The 20,474-nt window shown below is 42.5% G+C and overlaps 6 protein-coding genes across 9 annotated transcripts in view; 3 read left to right on the top strand and 3 right to left on the bottom strand.

Moving 5' to 3' along the window:
• Positions 1 to 2,033, bottom strand: part of Eif4g (eukaryotic translation initiation factor 4 gamma) — a 42,173-nt gene extending 40,140 nt beyond the window's left edge. The window contains exon 1 of the mRNA XM_077420215.1: positions 1,016 to 2,033. Within this exon, the coding sequence (XP_077276341.1) occupies positions 1,016 to 1,313 (298 nt within the window). The 5' untranslated portion in view covers positions 1,314 to 2,033. The remainder of the gene's footprint in view (positions 1 to 1,015) is intronic.
• A 450-nt stretch (positions 2,034 to 2,483) lies between these two features.
• Positions 2,484 to 4,329, top strand: LOC143905207 (protein LZIC). The gene is made up of 3 exons (XM_077420457.1): positions 2,484 to 2,818; positions 3,108 to 3,243; positions 3,346 to 4,329. The coding sequence occupies exons 1-3, from the start codon at positions 2,718 to 2,720 to the stop codon at positions 3,688 to 3,690; spliced, it is 582 nt and encodes a 193-aa protein (XP_077276583.1). The 5' UTR covers positions 2,484 to 2,717; the 3' UTR covers positions 3,691 to 4,329.
• A 190-nt stretch (positions 4,330 to 4,519) lies between these two features.
• LOC143905101 (zinc finger MYND domain-containing protein 11) lies at positions 4,520 to 14,173 on the bottom strand. 2 transcript variants are annotated; one of them, XM_077420256.1, is made up of 9 exons: positions 13,786 to 14,173; positions 13,483 to 13,704; positions 12,498 to 13,178; positions 7,656 to 8,065; positions 7,248 to 7,578; positions 6,863 to 7,176; positions 6,044 to 6,532; positions 5,777 to 5,959; positions 4,520 to 5,705 (listed from the first exon to the last, which is right to left on the bottom strand). In XM_077420256.1, the coding sequence occupies exons 3-9, from the start codon at positions 13,174 to 13,176 to the stop codon at positions 5,583 to 5,585; spliced, it is 2,529 nt and encodes an 842-aa protein (XP_077276382.1). In that variant the 5' UTR covers positions 13,177 to 13,178; positions 13,483 to 13,704; positions 13,786 to 14,173; the 3' UTR covers positions 4,520 to 5,582. The 2 variants fall into 2 exon arrangements, with proteins under 2 accessions (XP_077276382.1, XP_077276379.1); XM_077420253.1 differs by lacking the exon at positions 13,483 to 13,704 and having other exon boundaries at positions 13,740 to 14,170.
• Positions 8,918 to 11,079, top strand: LOC143905125 (uncharacterized). Of its 3 annotated transcripts, none has more exons than XM_077420322.1 (3): positions 8,918 to 9,359; positions 9,575 to 10,790; positions 10,942 to 11,079. In XM_077420322.1, exon 2 carries the CDS (start codon positions 9,729 to 9,731, stop codon positions 10,749 to 10,751), a length of 1,023 nt encoding a protein of 340 aa, XP_077276448.1. In that variant the 5' UTR covers positions 8,918 to 9,359; positions 9,575 to 9,728; the 3' UTR covers positions 10,752 to 10,790; positions 10,942 to 11,079. The 3 variants fall into 3 exon arrangements, with proteins under 3 accessions (XP_077276448.1, XP_077276440.1, XP_077276437.1); XM_077420314.1 differs by having other exon boundaries at positions 9,569 to 10,790; XM_077420311.1 differs by having other exon boundaries at positions 8,918 to 10,790.
• A 97-nt stretch (positions 14,174 to 14,270) lies between the features above and the next one.
• On the top strand, positions 14,271 to 16,875 carry LOC143905144 (uncharacterized). Its single transcript, XM_077420336.1, has 9 exons — positions 14,271 to 14,518; positions 14,610 to 14,784; positions 14,965 to 15,099; positions 15,172 to 15,292; positions 15,416 to 15,521; positions 15,586 to 15,720; positions 15,790 to 16,136; positions 16,219 to 16,441; positions 16,517 to 16,875. The coding sequence occupies exons 1-9, from the start codon at positions 14,426 to 14,428 to the stop codon at positions 16,721 to 16,723; spliced, it is 1,542 nt and encodes a 513-aa protein (XP_077276462.1). The 5' UTR covers positions 14,271 to 14,425; the 3' UTR covers positions 16,724 to 16,875.
• Fws (Conserved oligomeric Golgi complex subunit 5 four way stop) lies at positions 16,132 to 20,435 on the bottom strand. The gene is made up of 14 exons (XM_077420285.1): positions 20,282 to 20,435; positions 20,094 to 20,189; positions 19,903 to 20,027; positions 19,601 to 19,820; positions 19,366 to 19,508; positions 18,973 to 19,239; positions 18,763 to 18,883; positions 18,575 to 18,692; positions 18,359 to 18,499; positions 17,900 to 18,283; positions 17,684 to 17,809; positions 17,494 to 17,602; positions 17,201 to 17,422; positions 16,132 to 17,085 (listed from the first exon to the last, which is right to left on the bottom strand). The coding sequence occupies exons 1-14, from the start codon at positions 20,319 to 20,321 to the stop codon at positions 16,891 to 16,893; spliced, it is 2,307 nt and encodes a 768-aa protein (XP_077276411.1). The 5' UTR covers positions 20,322 to 20,435; the 3' UTR covers positions 16,132 to 16,890.
• Between the last annotated feature and the right edge of the window lie 39 nt (positions 20,436 to 20,474).

Genomic DNA, 20,474 nt, shown 5'->3' with positions numbered 1-20,474 from the left:
CCGCGTCGGGAGAGACGTCAGACGGTAGACTCCGCTACGCGTTGACTCTATCGATAATCGCTACTCCGAGTAACCGCGCTGCCGTTGCCGTTACTATACAACCACTACCGTTAACCGTGAGAAACGAGAAACCGCTTTAACGAGATTACGGAAGCTGGGAAAAGAGCATCGCCGTCGTTCCACTTGCACGGCCGAGTTGTCGAAGCATAGCCGACATCGCGGGAACGGCAGTTTTGCTTTCGCGTCAAGTCGCACACCTGCGTGTCCGCGTGTCAGCACGTCCGTATATCTGTACGCGCGTCGCGATGGCGATGAGCGAGGACGTTTCTCTTTCGTTCTCGCGTTTCAAAAATTCCAGTAAAAGTACGATAAAAAAAAAAGAAAAGCTCGAAAACAAACGGTAACTTTATCGCAAAGACACGCGAGGATCTGAGAACGTTGGCGTTGCGTCGATAAAATTCGTACGGTAATATCGAGAAAGAACGAACGACTATTCGCGATCTACCTGCGCGTCGGACTCAAGGGGAGGGAGAGGAAAAGATGACCGTCTACTTCCCCGGTCCCGGAGAGAGACGGAGAAACTGGCACTGGCGTGCCGATTCGCAAATTTCGAAAATTTTATCGCGGCAATCCACACCTACTTCCGGTGTTCCGGTTTCCCTCTTTTTATTATTTCTCATTTCGCCCGGATATCGGACCCGAGCTTCCCTCGATACGTATACGACGTAGGTTAGCGGTTGGTTGTTAAAAAGAGAAAACGGCGTACGGCGTACGTGCCACGTGCCGCGTGGTCGTCCTAACCTCGAACAACGCTTTTCCCCCCCGTGGAGAAGCATGCGCGGTCGGACGATTCGGCGAGGCCAGCGAGCCAGCGAGGCTCGCCACGAGGCCACGAGGGGAGACCCTCGCGCACGTTCTCGCGGCGTTAGGATAAATCGCTCGACAAACGATAGATTCGATGGACTACCGAAGGAAAAAGGGAAAAGGGTGATGGATGCGAGAAAAGAAGACTTACCGGCATTCGAGAAGCGGGTGTTGGTAGTCACGACAGCACTGTAGGTCTGCGGGGAGTGCAAGATGGGCTGATTAAGGATGATCTGGTGCTGGTGCTGGTGCTGGTGCTGGTGCTGATGCGGATGCTGATGCTGATGCTGCGCCGGGGGATGATGGAGTTGTTGCTGTTGCGGCTGCGGCTGCGGCTGCGGCGGCGGCGGCGGCGGCGGCTGCTGCTGCTGCTGCTGCGGCTGCGAGCGATGCTGCGGGTGATGGTGGTGGGACGGGTGGTGGTGCTTCCCCTTCGTCGGCATGCTCATCGCGAGCGTGGGTCTCCCTCGTGCAAACTGACCTTCGAAGCCTGCGATCTCCCGCGGTTCGCACTCATAGGTACGTTATTTTCCTTTTCTCGCGTATTCCGTTTCCGCGCGACTTCCACGACGACGGGATCGGAACGATCGCGGCGATCCGGGGCTGGCAGGGACGACGACGATGGAACGAGCACTCGAGCACACGGGAATGAACGAACGCACTCGCGCCTCGCGCCTCGCGCTCCCTCGTTCGCTCAACGAAGACGATTCCGCGACTCCGCGCGTCGCGCAGGGGCCACGCTCGCGCACGGGTCTTCCACGTATTCCCGCGAATCCCGCGGGTCCCGGTGGTCCCACCGCTGCCGCGCGACGATCGTTCGTTTTTCGCGGTAACCCGGCTCGACCGCCCGCAGGCCCGCGCACCAGAGAGAGGAACGTTCCGCTTGCGCGCGATCTCTCTTCGCATAATCGTGTTCGCCGGCCAGTCGCCAGTCACCGAGGGACGGAGACGAAGCAACGACGCGAGAGAAACGAGATATACGCTTGTGCGCGACGCGCGACCACGCCGCGTCGCGCCGCACCGCGCACCGCGCACCGCGCCGCGCGAATCCGCGAGTGTGGAATTGCGCGATGTCGCGAGTCGTTGCCACGCGTACTCGCGTACTCGCGTACTCGATCGCTTCTACTGCCCGTCAGCGGCCGCAGCGGCGTCGGCGACGTTTGTAACGACGTAGGGGGAACGACCGCGTTCTCGGTTCTCGCTTCTCGGACCAGTCGGAACTTCGCGTCGGTCTTCGGTCTCGAAGTTTTCACCGTTGACCGTCGACCGAGTCCCTAGGAGCTAGCAGCTAGCAGCTAGGAGACAAATGCCGCCTCTAGCAGCCTCTAGGCCCTCTAGGGAGCGTGTCCGTACACACGTACCGCGATCGATGCGAACGGGATCCGACGTCCGCGATCCAATGGGCGCGTTCGGCTTGCGGACCTTGCAGCCACTTACAGCGGTGCGGTGATTGGACCATTTTCTCTGGACTAACCAATCGGAACGTTGGATTGATGTTTTACGACCAAGTTTTCGAACGTTGCCGAAACATTATAACTTTTTTTTAAACCGCAATATTACGAGCGAACACGCTCAATAATATATATCTCACGTCCCGTTCTCAATACTACGTTTTTCAAAGATCAAGATCAAGCGTGGCACTGTAAATACGTATGCGCGCAAACATACGTACGTTATACTCTCCTTTTCAAACTAATACTTTATGACTTATGACTTATGACGTATGTAGTGTCGTCTGACGAGCGAAGGATTATATCCCTTGCGTTTCGGCACTTTTAATCTAACCTAGACATTTTCCTTCCTTCCTCCCTTCCCTGTCCCGTTCTACGTCTTCGACGCTCGTCTCGCCGAAAATGAGTTCTCACGGAAAAGCAGAGACCGACCGACTCAGAAAGAATTTGGAAGAACACGTGGATCGGCTTGTGCAGCAGTTGGAAGATTTGGAAGATTGCAGGTTCCGTTTCGTTCCGTCGTTTCACATTTTTTTCAACGTTTACAAATTTTGTGTTTAACCGGACATGTATCTATATCTGGACGCGTTTATTATTTATAAGAATAACGCGAATTTAGTTCAAAGTTGTAGTTTGAAACTTTAGCTATAGCGTATCCAAATGTTTATTTCTAAAAATTTATATTTTTCCAAAGGTATTCGGACATAGGTACATTTACCTTGTATGTATATTCATGTATGAATATTTTTTTTCCTTCTTTGCGAGTTATCTTGGTTGTTCGGTTGTTGACAGAGTTACTTTGGATGAGACGACGTATCGGGAGTACAAGGAAGACACCGTGGAACAACTCCGCGAAATTAACGAGAGTCTGCAAAGAATGATATCCGGAAACGTGACTTTGGTCGATGAACTTGGAGCGACGCGATTGGTATATATATTTTATATACGTTTTCTCGACTGAACGAATTACGACGATAAGACGTATCGCGGGATGTGCGTTTCTATATGGTCGCGTGTACGTTCTTGACAGGCGACTCGAGCGGCTGTCGGCGCAGCCTTCCAAACCCCAGCCGTGATAAGAATGTTTTGTAAGCGGGAGCCTACCGGACTCAAGGAACGTCTCTCGCAAATTGATCGAGACGTGAAATTAGGGAAACTGAACGAAGAAGTCGCCGACCGCCAACGGGGAGAAATACTGAGCGCTTTAAGGCAACTCGGAGAAAAGTTGGAACCGTCTGACGTACGGTTGTTGGAGCGCGTATCTTTAAATAATATAGATACCGCCAGGTATGTGCGAGTTACCGAAACGGCGGGAAAGGGTAAAATGGCCCTGGATGTAGTCGGTAGGGAAGTTAAAGCTACGCGAGATACTTGAACTTGATCGTTATAACGGTGTCGTATTATTTTTAATTTATCGCTGCGTTTTTAAAAAAAGTTTTTTAAGTTTTGTTAAGGATCTTTCTTGTCGAACAACTTATATTCGTACGGTGTGTTCTTATATGCTAGTTCCCCCCCCCGTTAATTTCTCTTTTCAAGTTTTCATGAAAATTGAAATTTTGACCAAATTTTAATCCCACTGGTAAACTAAATACTTGCGCCGCTATAAATTAAAATCTATGTAACTGTGCGATTGATTTATAGTCTATGGAGCTTGTCTATTGCTGCTGTAGCATAGCGGTAATATGACAATATTACGATTGTTATTTGTGACGCGAAGGAAATGGTTCTCTGTTATTGAAATTTCAGATACAAATATAAATGAGTAATCAAAAATATAAAATAACGCAAAAACATATCGTATGTAACTTTTATGTAATTTTTAGTATATAGATATGAATAATTTTATGTTATTTAAATATTTACTGAAAGTGCAACAACGTACGGTGCAACAGTTGTGTCGAATTAGATTTTATAACGTGCGTTAGATGTAACGTGTATGTAAAAGCATCTTGTATATTGTTCGCGAGATTGTTACCTGAAATCATAAAATAAATATATCGATGTTTCTGTGTAACTTGCCGTTTCTATTTAAGGAAATTATATATTTCAGTCTGATAAGGATTAAAATGAGAATCATGAAGATATAATATATCCCAAGGTATATGTATAAACATAATTAATGACTGGATATATATAACGGTGTACAATTGTTCGCACATTATTGACAGACGTAATTACGTTAAAGTCCGTTATTAATAATATACCGTATACGAAACAAAAACTTATCTAGAAAAATAATAGATCAAAAAGATTAACAAATCTGTGTGTACTCAACGAATTATCTTCGCACATACAATCTTACAATTGTCATTTCATTCCAGAATCCGTTGCCTAAATGTATAAATATCGATAAGTGTAAAACTATGATTGTTTAAAAACTATTTTGTTGTGTTGCTTGTCGCGAGTAAAAATAGTTTTTTAAGATTAAGACCCGCGTGTACGTATAACGGTCCTTCCTAGAGAGGAAGTTTACGAAGGCCTGTCGACGTGGCGTCAAGAATATATTGACGTGCTTCCACGGGCTATTCTCTGATATGTGTCTGTACATATATGCATACATACAGCTTATTTCGATACACTTTTGTTCTTCGGAGTCTTCGATTAATTTAAAAATCGGACAGTTAATTTTAAATAGTTTAATTTTCTCTAAGTTATCACGCAAGATTCTTTAAAGTTTTCTTTGCGACGCAAAATCTATTATCGATTTCGAAAAACATAACAAACGGCATTCCGCTCAATTTCGTTTCTGATCGCAGTACTTCTGGGATACTGTATACATGCAGACGCACACATTCATACATATATACGATAATAGGTGTGCAAAAGCGTCCAGATAGACAAATTGAGAGAATTATAGACTCTTTTTCATACATTAAAAGGTGCTTGCACCTTCGTATACATGTATATTATATATATTTATCTATACCTATACATATATATATATATTATAATATATTGTACGTATATACAGAGTGGTGATTTATTTTAATCTTATCAGGGCACGTATCTCGGAGAGGGAACGTTTTTGAAAAAATTTTTCAGAAAGTTGTAGAGTTTACCATTATTTGTTCTCCAGACGATACGGACGAACTTTTGTCTGAAACACTTTTGCCTGCCGAGTTCCATTTTCGAGATATTTGGCTGGACTGTTAAAAATAAGACACCTTGTATACACACGTATAATATATATTTTTTATAACGTAATTTTTTAAATCTGTTTGAACGCTTTCTTATATATTATTGTACTCGTTATATTCGTCACGTGAATTAGCGCTTACGCCTGCATACTCTTTTATGCGCGTGCTGCCAGTGAACCTGTTGACAGTCCGTGCTGCAGTACGCGGTATTCCAACAACAATGATATATCGCCTCAGCTTCGCAATTATAACACTGTAATAAATGATAGATATTTAAGAATAATATATTTCAAAGAAAAAATCAGAAAGACGAAAGAGACGTACCCATTGTTTCTTTTTGATGTCGGATACGATTTGTTGATGTCTATCGGTTAATTGCCGCAATTCTTTGGCGTGCTCCGCTTGTAGTCTCTCTAATTCTCTGCACTTTTCAAGTTCTAATTCACGGCGCAACTTTTCTAGCGCCGTTGTTGTCGGTTGTTCCGAAGTTCTGCGTTCTCTTTTGATCTGAAAGTGTACAGTTGTCGAAAAGTAATTGAATAGCGTAGCCGCGCGAATATACGCGATTGAAGCACTCGGCCAAACATTTACCTTGGCGGGAAGCCCATCCGTTTGAATTTGTTCGGTTTGTACGAGAACGCACTTCGATCTCGGTTCTTGGCAGCTAGATGTAACCATATCTTCTTGGGAGCCTTCCTTCTTTAAACCTTGAGGACACGTGCTCGTTATGCTTTCTCTCGCGGGTTCGTCTTCCGCCACAGGTAAACAAGGCACCTGTCTTTCTTCATTCTCGGCGTTAGTTTTCGCAACGTCTCCTTCGTTTACATTTTGCGTTTCAATATTACCGTCCGAACTCAAGCGTTCGACTCTCACTCTCAAATCTTTAATCAGCTGCTTCGGCAAACTAGAACCGTGTGACGCACTCTTCGAACTCGACGATTCCAATTTTCGAATTTTCGCAGGCGTAGGATCCTCCGTTACATTTGAGTTATCCTCCTTATTTTTTCCCAACTTTTGCAACAAGTGCTGATGATGCTTTAGCTCTTCGAAAGCCCTGTTCCAAGCGGTTGATTTTTTTATCTATTAAAAAACGTTTTTAATTTAAAAAATGTAAAAAGAAAAATAAAAGATTTTTGTATCAATTATGAAATCAAGCGCTTTCATAATTAAAAGCAAGAATCAGTGGTACGTTCAATTTTTTCAATTATTTCTATCGCCTTTGTTTCTATAGCTTTTTTTCGTCTTTTTCTTTTCGAAAGCATAAGTTTCTAAAATTTTTCAATCCAGCTGATTTTTCTAAAGATTTTTTTCTATCGCAATCACGATACGAGAGTGTCAACGCCGTTACGATATCGAGCGAATATTATAGAGTACTATGGAGTATTTAGAATTTGAGATTTAGATTTTTACCTGCAAACTTTGTAAGGTGGAATAGATCGACCGAATGAAAACTTTCTCGATATTAGCCCTCATGTGGTGACCTCCGAAAAAACGCACGTCGTACACATTGCCATTAACTTGCATGACCTTTGCCGGCCAATATGGGTATCCCTTTTGCTTTGCGTAGACCAATTTATGAGGGGGATTACACGGTATGCAGAACCACATTTTTTCGGATTTTTCGTTCGATATACGATAACAGTCCGCACAACGACGTATTTCCTGAAGGTCGTAGCAACAGTCTCGATACATCGTGCGTCCCATGTCCGCTATCACGCTGTTAACTGTTGGAGCGACAAGATAACGAGACGACAATGCTCAAAGAAGAAAATGCATCGACGCGTAGATCTCTTACCTCCGTGATATATTATGATGTTGTGTAGAATGTTATGTGCATCAGCCTCAAATTCGGCGAGATTGTTGTACTCATTCGTGTCCGTTTTCGCGTCCATTACCGCCAAATCCATGTGACGCTTTATGAGAATCCCTGGCCGCCATGCGTCTTCACCCTCGCTCACCCAGGTCAATCCCGAAAAACCGTTGGGTGGTGTAACGATCGGATCGTTATTGAAAACAATGGTACGATTTGTAATTTCCGGCGGTAATTTCGCTTTCAGATGGCCACAGGTAAAACCAAGAATATGATTGAGATCGATCTTGTCGGGATATACGTCGCTATTTATTTTCTATAACATACGTCGTACTTTTAACAAGATATCGCGCCAATACGAGATACGTGCGTTGAGAGCTTTCAGATGCTTACCTCGCAAAAGTTACAAATCTTTAATTTCGTATTACCGGGTACGTGGCACTCCGAGTGATAGACCCTGCAGCATCGTTCGCAGCATTCGACCGCACCTGCTCGTTGGCATTTGCAACAGTACCAATCGTGCGTATCGTCCCGCGACACGTCTACCGGCGGCAATCTGTAACTCTCTTGCTCAACGCCGCTTTTCGTGGGTACTTTCTTCAATAAGACGAGCCCGTCCTCGACCGCCTTGTCGAGCTCCTCTTGAGCTTCTTGTTCGGTAAAGCCGTAAACACGAGCCATGTGCCGTACCATGCGGTCATTACTAGGTAAGCTCCTTTGATGTACCGTGATTTTGATCGTATCCCAAATCCGCTGAATCATAGCTGGGTCACTTCTGCGGCGTACAGACATATCGATAGCAGCTGTAATGAGAAATAATTTATTGGCGCATTACCGAAAACGCTAGCTTTCATTAAATATATTTCATTTATTATATACTTTTAATTATATTTTTTATATTTCGTCAATCAATTTCACGATGTAATTAATTAAAACGAATGACGATACAAAAATTCACAACGGTAAGAATATAGACGGTTGAACCATTAGCAACGTTTAAATTGATAAGTATTTTGTGCCCTCATATACTATCGGTACGGTACAGTTAAATCTAAACTCTTCGCTACATTAGCCACGCTAACTGGGTACCCACATATATGTATATATATATATATATATATATATATATATATATATATATATGTGTGTACTAATATGCAGTACCCATATGCTTATGCCAAGTGCTCTACTCATCGTCAGTCGGCTTCTATCAATCTCAAGGTGTGGCAGTTTTAAGAATAATCGATGCAAACGGTTTCAGTGAACGGAGCGGACAAATATTTTTAATCGAGGAAGACCTGCCATCGCGATATGCATTCGGCGGTGCTAGACGCAACAGGTTACGCACTGTTACTGTCCAGCTTTATCGCGCTCGTGATTCTATTGTGGAAAGGATGCAAACGCAAGAAGAAATCACCATTTTACTTTCTATCGGCATCTGACGTCGTTAGTTCCGCATTGACAGCTATTATACTTCTCGCGAATCATATCGAAACTGGAATAAGATTGAGTTACAACTGGCAGAATAACACCAGCAGTGATACGCCCAACCATACATGGACAGTCGAAGACAACTACAGAGGTCCATTCTTACAGACCGACGACCTGCGCGAGGCATTCAACGAGGTTGATCGCAATGTAACTTTAACATGTGGCATGAAAGATATATTTATGCAATATGGAATGTTACTCGCTGCACCGACAAATGCATTTATATCTTTACTCACCTTTATCGTACAATGCAATCTCGATGCAGCGCGTATAAAGAAAAGATGCGCTAACGCAGTGAAATCGCTGAGAGATACTCAACTTGGACCGAAGGATGCCCAAATCAAGCGTCGAGAGAGCGAACGGGAACCAGCATCTCTACAACGGGACGATATCAACGCGAAGACCAGCAGGAGCAACATCATACGGGGAATTAGAGACAGCTTAAAATTTCGAACGCTTCGAACGAAAGAAGGCGACAAAAAGCCGACCAGCTTCCTCGTCGCGAGTCATTGGCTCGTGCCATTTCTCGTTGTAGGAATTCTATATTTCGCCGAATATAGCGATATGAACGACGTTAGACATATCGAGGACATCGAATGCGTATTCGTAAGTAATTTTCCAATGAATGACTTTGATACATTTTCAAGCGCGCTTACAGATGACGATCCGAACATCATTGATTCCGTTGCATACATAACGGAACACAATTATTTCCTTAACCTCAATAAAAAGTTATCGAACGAGTCAAAATCAAACAGCGTAGAAATAGATCGAGTAGTATCTAAAGTTCAGAATATAGTTAGGACTATGTTAAGTTACAGGCGCAATTCTACAAAAGATATCGGAACCACAAATATCCTTAACGCTTCTGAGCCGCTAAATTTGACGGAGTACATTTCAGCAAATAATATAACGAGATATATAAAAAATATTACATATATTAACAGCGTGGTTGAAGGACTAAACGATACGCTAATGGAACAGGATATAAATGTCCATGATTCATCTACAAACGACAATATATATTCGAATCAAACGATTGAACCGTTATTCCACCAAGCGTTGAAGAACCTGAGCGGCGTATCGCGAGGGTCAGCTGAAAATGAGGATAATAGTTATCGAGAGGATCCACAGACACATTTCGCAAGTACAGAACAAAGCGCAACTCAAATGACCGCCAATAATGCTTTCGTGCGAAATGCAACATTCGTTTCCACCAATCGAATATATGGCGAGATAACGAAACGTATTCAAGCCGCCGGTGTACATTCGGCAGCGAAAAATCAATATAATCGCTCGGTGAATCGACCCAAGGACGGGGAACAGCCTAAGAGGAAGCCGAATTCAATCGAGGATCCATTCTCCGACAAAAGGGACAATCGCTACGTTAATACCGAGACGAGACAGAGCGGTTCCCCGCATACGACCAACGAATGCCTCATTTCGACCAAGTTCTTAAAATTACAGCTGTTCGTCTCATCTTTCGCGGTGTACTTCCTGCCGATTCTGCTCTCCTGTATCCTACAAATGCGAGGAAAGCACACGTGTAAGAATACACTTGCGATATTAAGAATTCCCTCGACGGATAGTAAAGAGATTCATCGTCGAGATTCAGCGGAAGGATCCGGCACGCCACAGGGATTGAGAAACGACGATAGCGGAACGGATACGGATGCGACAAAGCCGATAAAAAAGGATCGTGAAAGTTGCAGGGAAAATGAAAGTATAGCCTTAGAGACGGAACGTATGATAAGAACGTTCAATGTTATCGAATCGTCATTAATTTTGTGCGTGGTTCTCTGGACTCCGGTGTTCTTAGAGACTCTACTGAGAGTATACTCGTGTACTCGTGTGCCTCAATGGTTAATTGATACAACATTCTTAAGCGCCTTTTCTTTCGGTATCGTAAGAAATGCTTTGAATATAAATATAATTAGAATTCAAGAAGCTCGCAGTGACGCTGGTGCGAAAGAGAACAAGATACATCCAGTTGAATAATAAGCTTAATAGCCAATATGTACGTCAGCAAAAGAATAGGTATGGATTCTCAATCGGTAAACTATACTGTTTGGCTGAGCTTGATTTTTTTTTTATATTATTTACCGGGATGTAAAAATACACACCCAAGGGACTACTCCTGGGATCACGAATAATTGACTTTGTATGAATAATTATATACATTTTGCAGTCGCGAAGCGTTTTTGGTGGATGCTTTTTGAGGAAAGAAGACCAACCGCGGAGAGAAGAGAATCGTTTTATAATCGAAAGTAAAAAATATCTCTTTACGTACAAAAAAGCATTGGAACGCGATTGCGACTGAACTCCAATCGTAACGAAAATATCTCTCGTACTGGGTAAAATAAGTACGCATAATTTGGGTAGGTAATCGCATTTTACTCTAGAGCGCAAATATTTGCGGACGCTCGTTACGATAAAAATCGTCGCGAAAGTGCCCATATGCGAATCGACTTAATTTGTAAGGACTAAGGGTACGCATTGACAGACGTGTCGAGACGTTCGCTTACCGTGCGCTTATCACTTATCGCAAGTAGAATTTCGGTCGCTAATTCGCTATACGCAGACTGGACGCAGTGGACGCTGTGGACGACCGACGACCGTCGGAAGGGTCCGAGACTCCGAGATATCGCGCCGCGGCCGCGGATGCTCCCTCGAGCCTCGAACGGCCCTAATTGGGGGGTTTCGCACCGTCACGGAAGCGAGTGCATCGGTCACGCGAACGCGACCGGTAACGCGGTAACGGGTTCAACGTAACGCGACGCAACGATTAACGTCAGAGGCGCAAGTATACCGTGCAGCACTGTGCGCCGTGCGCACGTCACGAGCCCAACTTAACCTCCTCGCTCGGCTCGCTCCTGACCCGACTCCGCGTCAGCGCGCTTAACAATGCGCGCGCAACTTACATAATTGCATATTGCATATCGACAAGTCGTTTTAACGCGTATCGCACCTCGCACCCGCACGACCGTGCGCGTTTCCGATATTCCGTTTCGAGACTCGCGCAAGGCGTTCCTACTCGTGCCGATCTCTTTTAACAGGGAATCTCGATACACGTCTTCAAATAAATCATTGCCAAGTTTGATACAGTTTGGTAAACGAAATTTAGTAAAATTAATTACAAACTTGCCGACAGCTTTAAATGTCGCTGGCGCATTTCAAATATGTCAGGATTTAGAATAATCTAATTAAATTGATTAAGCGAGGCAGATTTATTTTAAAAACAGTTTACACAACTTACTTGGTTTTATATGTATATGTAAGCGCGTGCGTGCCTCCAGCATTACAGCGATACAAGCGAGAATTATCCTCTTTTCGCTTGTACCCTGTGAGCATCTACGTATGCCGGTAATCAGCAATATTACACTTTTAATTGGACGAAGCGATATGAAATTCATTATCGTTATCATTGTACCGTAGCAGAATATTGTCTCTGGATTATAATAATTTGATGTAACGCGCACGCGCACACCCTCTACGTAGCAGTTAAACGAACATTCCCGTAATACACCGTACGGTAAACAAAAAGAAATTATTATTTATACGATACGTTCAAAACGCGAGGCGTGGACAGATCGACGCGTAACGACAAATAGACAAATGCAAAATGAAAAGAGCGACTACGTTGCGGTTACTCGGTCGATTTCGGTCGACCAACGATAAATCTAACGATCGGATCGCGCTAACGAAGCTCTATGATCCGTTGCAAATTGCGTCGTAGATCCGTACCGTTCTCCCACGGTATAATTTTCGCCTTCGTCGACCTGGAGATAGACGAGTCGTCGAGCCGATCGGCGAGGGGATAATCCTTACGCGGACATGCCAAATCGACTTGAGAGAGACGCAAAATCGGACAGAGATCGTTCCACCCGTCGCCGATGTAGACGATTCTCTCGTAGCTCTCGCTTTCCTCGCGTTTGTCCCGAATATAGTCCATCAGGATCTGGCCCTTGCAGAGATTGACGGAGCTCATCTTACACGCGTGCTGCGTGTGATACGCCTCCACCCTCAGCCTGCCGTCGTCGTCGTATCGGCCCTGGTTCGTGAAGACCCGTGACACCACGCGTTCGAGCTGTCTGTTCCTGAGCCAGTAGTCTATGAACAGGCTGTTGGAGTCGCTGATGACGATGATCTCGTGACCGTTGGCGCGCAGGGAAGCGAGAAGCTCCGTCATCCCCGCAACCGCGGGTATACCGACGATAATGTCCTCGATTTGACTCGCGTTCACGGAGTTGTCGTGCAGGAGCTCAAAGATCTTGTTCGCGTAGGGCAACCAGCCGCTGGATTTCCGCAGATTCCGCACATTCTTGGGTATCGCTTCCGTCAGCAAGTTTTGCACTACCACGTCGGTGTTGTCCTCGCAGATGGTGTGATCAAAATCGATCGCCACGAGCGCGCCGCGACCCATCTCTACAATAATTAAAGCATAATCGTCGCGTTGTACAGCCGCCAGCCGCCGAGAATCGAGATCTCTGCCAAATTGCTGATCGACGACCAATTAGCTTTATAAAGCCCGCGATATACTTATCGAGAGACATTGGTATAATTTCAACGCGCTAGATAACTCGATAAACAAACGTGGTCGTAGGGCGTAGGGTGATTTATTTAACTTGAACATCTCTCTCGTCTTTACTTTATTTTTACTTTATTTTTATTTGAATATATATAATAGGAAAAACTTGAAGCCCTCTCTCTCTCTGTTTATCGCACGTACCAAGATTTACTTATATCGCGGTTTAAAAACTGATATCGTTGCTTAATATATGTGCGTTGTAAGTTTTTTGGCCCGTGTCATCCCCATTTCTCTCATTTTTCACTTCGGTCTTAAATGATGCGTTAAGCGTTACACAGATAGCCGAATAAATTAGGTGTATTGTTGATTGGCTTTCACCCGTTTTATTTCCTTCGTTCCTCGTTCCTCGTTTATGACAGGATTCTGTGAAATTATCTAATTAAATTAATTAAACTCACTTTTGGCGGGTAAGTAGATTGAAGAACCAACCGGATGAATACTGACCCTACTGACAGAGACGAAACTTTGCTGCGGGCACTCTTGCAAAAAAGATCTGCCAGAACCGCCAGAATTGAACAAATAACTAACGAGAACGAGTCACGTTTTTGTATTACGATCCCGAAATAATTGTTATGCGTGTGTTGAGAAATACTTTTTGGCCGACGAGCAGCGTCAAGCGGTGGCGTCGTGCCACATTCCGCCACATTCTAACCGCGTCGCATAATTCACTTGAGTTGCGTTCGACTCGTTGTCAGTTCGACCGCGTGTGCTCGATGTGCTTTTGGGCCTTCCGCTGGCACACAATCGATATAACCTCGAAGAAGTGCGCAAAATAACGAAAAAAAGTCTACGATATATCGGATCGACTGATATCGAGCATCCTTTGTCTCGTTTTTCTCCGCTCAGCGCTCTCTGTGTCTGTGTATCGGACTTTCGTGAACAAACAAACGCAAGTAAGGTAGGTAAACGGCGTAAACGGTAAACACACAGCGCACGCGTCGGCGACACGGCGCGGCGTTTTTTCCGTCCTTTTCGCTGCCAGCTGCCAGCTGCCATTCGCTAATCTCACTTTCGACACTTTCGAGGGAATTGACACAAGTTTTCTTTTCCATCTTCTCGATCGTGAATCGTCGCGTCGTAAACGATGTCGAAGTACAAGTGTTTGATGCCCGCTGGTATGTCTGACGACGACGATGACGATGACGACGACGACGATGTCTTCTTCCCTCTCGAGAAGGTACGGTTAATGCAGTCAATGCGGAGATACGTATCAATTTTTGTTCGGCTATTAACAGCCCCGTACCTTTCTCACCCCGTTCCCCTTGCAGAAAGAGCCCGCCGAGAAAGCCCACGCTGAGAGTCATACTCCAAGAAAGGACTCGACGAAACGGGAGACAAAGGGCATCGATTTCGAGGTATACAATGAGGAACGTGTCTACGAAGATCGCCTTGTAAAAGCGTGTACAATGGGACATTTAGGAGCGATACAGGAATATTTCGAACGTAAGCGTCATTACGTCGCTGTTCTCCTCTACGCAATTAGCGTAATCTTATACGTTATTTAAACACTCGTGGATTGCGAAGTAATATCGACATCTTTCTCTCTCTCTCTCTCCCCTCTCTCTTTGGTGTTAAATACATATTACCAAATAGAGATTATTATATCAAATGTTTTTTACGTAGAACACGACGTAGAGCACGATGTCAACAAGTTCCTGCATACTGGATGGACTCTATTGTTATATGCGACTTCGTCGGTAGAACCAGAAATAGTAGAGTATCTCTTGTTACGCGGTGCAAACCCGAATAAGCATAAAGGTATGGATTGACGTTATTGTATTCGTTCTTTTGAGTTTAGCGTAAGATTTCTGTAATCGCCGAATTGTACAGATGGATTCACACCTCTCATGGCACTGTGTAATTCCACAAAGGAAACGACAAAAAAATCTTTGAAATGCCTTGAACTTCTGATACGAGCGAAAGCTGATGCAAATGTCACGAATAAGCGGAGGTAAAATGTATAATTAATACTATATATAGATGAGAAATCTCTAGAAACTACGGTCCGATGTTAAAATTATTATCGCTATTACTGCCTTGATTCAATAACCATTGACATTCACAATTTTTGCAGGGAAACAGCTCTAATGTACGCATGTATGTCGCAGGACGCGGAATTCGTCATCGAGCTTGTAAAATACGTACGAAACGTTGATGCGAGTGACAGCGATGGAAAAACGGTAAGTTTTTAGCGCCGTTAGACGTCCCAAGTTTTTCCTATATAAATTCTCGATTCGATTATAGGCATTGATCTATGCTGCTGCAGCTAATAAACCTGATATTATCAGAATTCTTCTGGCGCATAATGCGAATACTTCACTGACAGACATATACAATTTATCTGCCAAGGATATCGCGGATACGAAAGGATTCACAGAGGTAATTTACATATGTGCTTCATCGTTAAACTTTTTATTTTAATTCTAAAATATTTGTTCCGCCGTTTAGGTATCCGCTCTATTGGACAAAGATGAAGAAGAAGTGACAACTTGTTGCAAGATATCCGAAGTAATAACTTGGAGAGATTTATTTCCAAATTTATATCCCAGAGAAAAGGAAGCTTTAGATTATGATATATCAGTGATGCTATGTGGAATGGGCTTGGAGAAATATGGGATTTTATTTCAAGGAATGGATATTAAAACTTTTTTGCAGTTGACGGAAGATGATCTTTGTCGCTTAGGAATTGATATTACTGTTCATAGAGAACAATTCCTAGGAAGTCTTGACAAATTTCACAGCAAAAAGTGGCGCATAGATAGTTTTGGAAATATTAAGAAAACGGATTCATATACGTATGTTTTATATTTCTTTGTATTATTTTCATAGGATATATGAAACAAAATGATTAATATCGATAATTATATATGGTTGCAGAATTTACAACGGTGTGATATCATTAACAAATGCGAAAAAGCAGATTGGCGTGATAGCTTCGAGTTTCCAATATATCAAAAATAATTTGCTGAAAGCTGCGAGCGAAAATATCGTTTTGTCGCCTGTGAAAAGAACGGAATATGAAGAAGAACTGAGAAAAACGCAAAAAACTTTAAAAGTCTTAAAGAATGAGCTAATACGAGTTAAAAAATTAGCTCAAGAGGTATTACAGAGCTAATATAAAATTTAAGTAACACAATTTTATCACTGTTCAATACTCGTCATCTTTACATTGCAGATCGATAAGGAAAATAATATCGGTGTACCAGCAACTTGGATTAATCCCAAGAGTAAATCCGGTTGGACTGTAACAATAAGCATTACGTTAATGGTAGGGCTATACTTATGCAAAAGAATGTACATTCAAAGATTATGGAATATGTATAACATTAGGATATCCTCGGTGCTTCGTTTTCGAACGAATTTATCATATTTTTTCGAATAAATTCATATGTTACATTGTTTCATAGAACAAATGAGCTTATAATATATATATATTATATAATTACAACTTAAAATTTAACTCTTCTATTTCGTATACATTTGGAAAAAATATGTTTATATTAGAAATATACAATTTTTTATATTATATTTATATGCGATACACACATTTTATTGACTTGAGTGTTCTCTCAAGTTAGCTAATTTCATCATCAGTGGAAAGAGAGGGTGAAACGATGGTAGATTTTGTTGACGGATTGTTAATTGATAACGTTCCAATGGTCCACTGCACAGCGCTAATCTGTCTCTTTCGTTCGGATGGCTGTCCATCCACTGAGATAATCGGCCTACGGACCATCCAGCGCTCTGTGTGATGCGTATAAAATTTATAAATTTTTTTTTTTTTAATTAAACGTAATCGTCTCTTTTCTAACTCTTCTAACTCTACAAAATGAATTTTTATTTAAGAAATTTATTTCACCTGATGCGGTGACGCTAATTCAGGCGGCGCGCCAGAAAACAGATGCAGGAGAATAAGGGACGGCGATACGCTACTCTCTCCCTGCCCTTCTAGAATTTTGTCTACCATTTCCTCAGGATTGAGGGGAAGTAAAGTTTTTAGCGCTCGCAAAGTTCTGTATTGCTGTTGCTCAAGCAGACCCATCTGGCCACCGCGGCACAACGGCGTCACAGCTATTTCCATCTAAAACTTCCAATCTGTTTCTCACACATGCATCTACTCGATACGTCCGTCTTTACGTAAAAGCGACATACCTGAGCGAAATCTACCAGAAGTTTCGCTTTTCCAAAATCAGTCAGAGGTCTCAGCAAGCAAGCATGACGCACAAATAACTCGATGCATCTCGACGCGACAGCTTTACAACTTCAATGATATTGACATTTTAATAATTTGTTACCGATGACCGACGGACAAAGAGAAACAAAAGTAGAGTGTGTAACTTACCTTTCAGCTACAACCACTTGATTTTTGTACGGTAGTAAAAATGTATTCACGGATCGTAAAATAAAGCCTTGTAATTCACGCATGTAAAGAGAACAACCGATTTCCTTTCCCAGAGGGCTACTTGTGCTACGTAATCAAAATATCAATGTTATGCGACGAGATCAGATCGGTAGATAAAAATAAGAATACAAATTGAGACATATAATAAGGACTTACTCTCTAAATTCGGGATCATCGTGCATCGTTAAAATAATACTTTCGATTGCATCGCTAATAGAAGTTAACAACGGCGCGAGCAAGTTCTTGGTTAATTCGTCTGTTTCCTTGAGCGCCGTGGTAACGACAACGCTCCCTTCGGAGGGTAAGCCCCCCGCCAGATTAGCTATTACTCGATTCGTCTGGCTAGAAAGATAATGGAGAAGATTGCCGAGCGTGACATTTGTCTGCTGACCAGTAGTAGGAGAATCGATTACTTGGCTGGCCTCGCCACCGGTCACCACACTTTGCTCGCATTTTAAGCAGAACAGTCTTATTGCTTTTCCCACGTTACGCGACACCACGGTCGAGAGTCCATCGTCCACCAATGACACGCTTAGTTCACTAGACGCGGAATATATTTCTGTTATAAATTGTCTTCGACGAACGAGACATATGTAGGAAACACGTCAAACTTACTTTGTAATCATTCGTATGAGACTGTCAATCTCGTCGTGCGTCGGCAAACCTTCTCCAGAAAACATATTGTGAACTGGATCCAGAAGTCGAGATACCGAGCGCGATAAATATGCATTTTCGAATGGTAATAAAACATTGCGCCTATATATATTAAAGATATATTATTAATATAAAATTTCATATATGGTTGTTTCAATTTATATGAGATATACTTACTCGATACCATAAATCCCAATACTGTGAGATCTTTCTTTTAAGCGTTTACTCAAATCTAAAAATATTCTTAAAAATTTTGGATACTCTCCTTCTAGGGCTTGTTTTACAAATGACGATCCTGTAAGATCATTGAATTGAAACTTTCTTTGAATTAAATTCGGTATTTAATATATGTATTTATAGTTTACCTTGAGCACGTTCGATCAAGACTTTTGCAAGAAGAGCGTTTACCTTATCCCAAAATTTCTCGGACAAATCGTGAAACCCTTGCATATGGTGTTCCAATAACACTCTTTGCAGCAATTCAATCTAAATATAAAATAGCATTGTATGAAAATGGCTGAATTAAAAATTTATATCGAGTAAAATGCATATTGAGCAAAACGTTGTCAATTTACTTGCAGACAGTGCGTATATAAAGTATCTTGAAAAAGACGTTCGAGATTTTCCCAAATTCTCGTGCGTAAATTTCCGGACGATCCGGGCGACGGAATCGTAGCTCTGCCCGGCGCTCCGCGTTTCCCAAAGTCCTGATTCGTCACCAAAGATACGTCTGACGATTCTGTGGAAATTCTTTCTATTTCAGCCAGGGTAGAGTCTATAGTTGTGTCTACGGCGCCGCCTATTATTCCCAAGTTTTGAAAGACCTGCACAGCCGTGCTCACCTGTCCATATACATACACATTATGAGTGTAACTATTATAATTATAATGAAATAAAAGTTAATATTTCGTTTGTAGATTCAGATTAAAAACATTGTTAGCTGTATTAAAAATAATATTATATGACACCTTCGTTCTGTCCATCGTCTGTAAACCTTGCGTCAACGTATGAGTGGCTATTCTTTGTACCGTAGCTCTCTGAGTCTTTACAGCCAGCTGGTCATCCGCGATTACATCTAGGCCGTTAAGATCCGTGTCTGCCATTAATTGTTCTGTAATATATATAAATTTTATAATGTAACGTATTGGTACGCGAAAGATTAAATGATGAAATGAAGAAAACAATAGAAAATTATATGTATACCAAGCTCGTGAAGACTATTAGCAGCTTTAACGATATCTGGCCCTTGAGTAATGCTACTCATTTGAGAATTCAAACGTTTCGACAAATGTTGCATCCTAGAGACTCTTCTTAAAAGATCGGAGGTTTCGTGAAGCCGTGCTAGTACAATCGTTTGCATTTCAATTCTATTAAATGGATCAATAATCTTGCCACGCAATCGCTCCACTGCCGACAAGAGACTCTGAAACAAAAATTATAATATATTTCGTGTTGCTTTTTAAATTCGAATTGATATTGATATTATATAATGTTTCCTTGCTCACTTGTATATGAGACTGCATTATAAAAAGCACTCCTTCTAATTTCTCCACCCATGTTGCTTGAGACAGTAAATCTTCGTGATTCGCAAGTACTTGCCTTTGCAGCTCGGCATTCAGCACCTCGATAGCTAGAAGCAGCGTTTACCGTTTCAGTATTTCAAAGCAATTTAAATAAAGCGCTATGTAAACTTTACCATGTCCTAATTTGTTTAATTGTTGAGCCACCGACAACAATGGCTCAACAACATCAGTCTTTTTTAAATCAACGTCCAACAGCTGTTTAAAGAACTCTGAAATTGATGTATATTTTGTTAGCTGTACAATAGCAAATATTCATATAGAGATAAATTCTTATTTGACAGATACAAGTTTTCCAACTTACGATCGTTTTCAATATCTTCCCAACTCGATATTTCGCTCATTTTTCGATAAGTCCGTCAAAATGTGAAAACAAAGTGACATGCCACATGTATGTGCACGTGCATATGTACATATGACACACGTGCAAAAAGGTTCTCATTGGCCATGTTTATTTTGCAACAGTGGATGAGTGGGACTCAATTGGCCGGTCCAGT

The sequence above is a fragment of the Temnothorax americanus genome, unplaced genomic scaffold (genome assembly GCF_048541705.1).
Source record: "Temnothorax americanus isolate GAGA-0224 unplaced genomic scaffold, ASM4854170v1 Scaffold11, whole genome shotgun sequence".
Taxonomy (NCBI): domain Eukaryota; kingdom Metazoa; phylum Arthropoda; class Insecta; order Hymenoptera; family Formicidae; genus Temnothorax; species Temnothorax americanus.
Note: the sequence above shows the minus strand (reverse complement) of the source record. Positions and strands in the feature narration are given on the sequence as shown.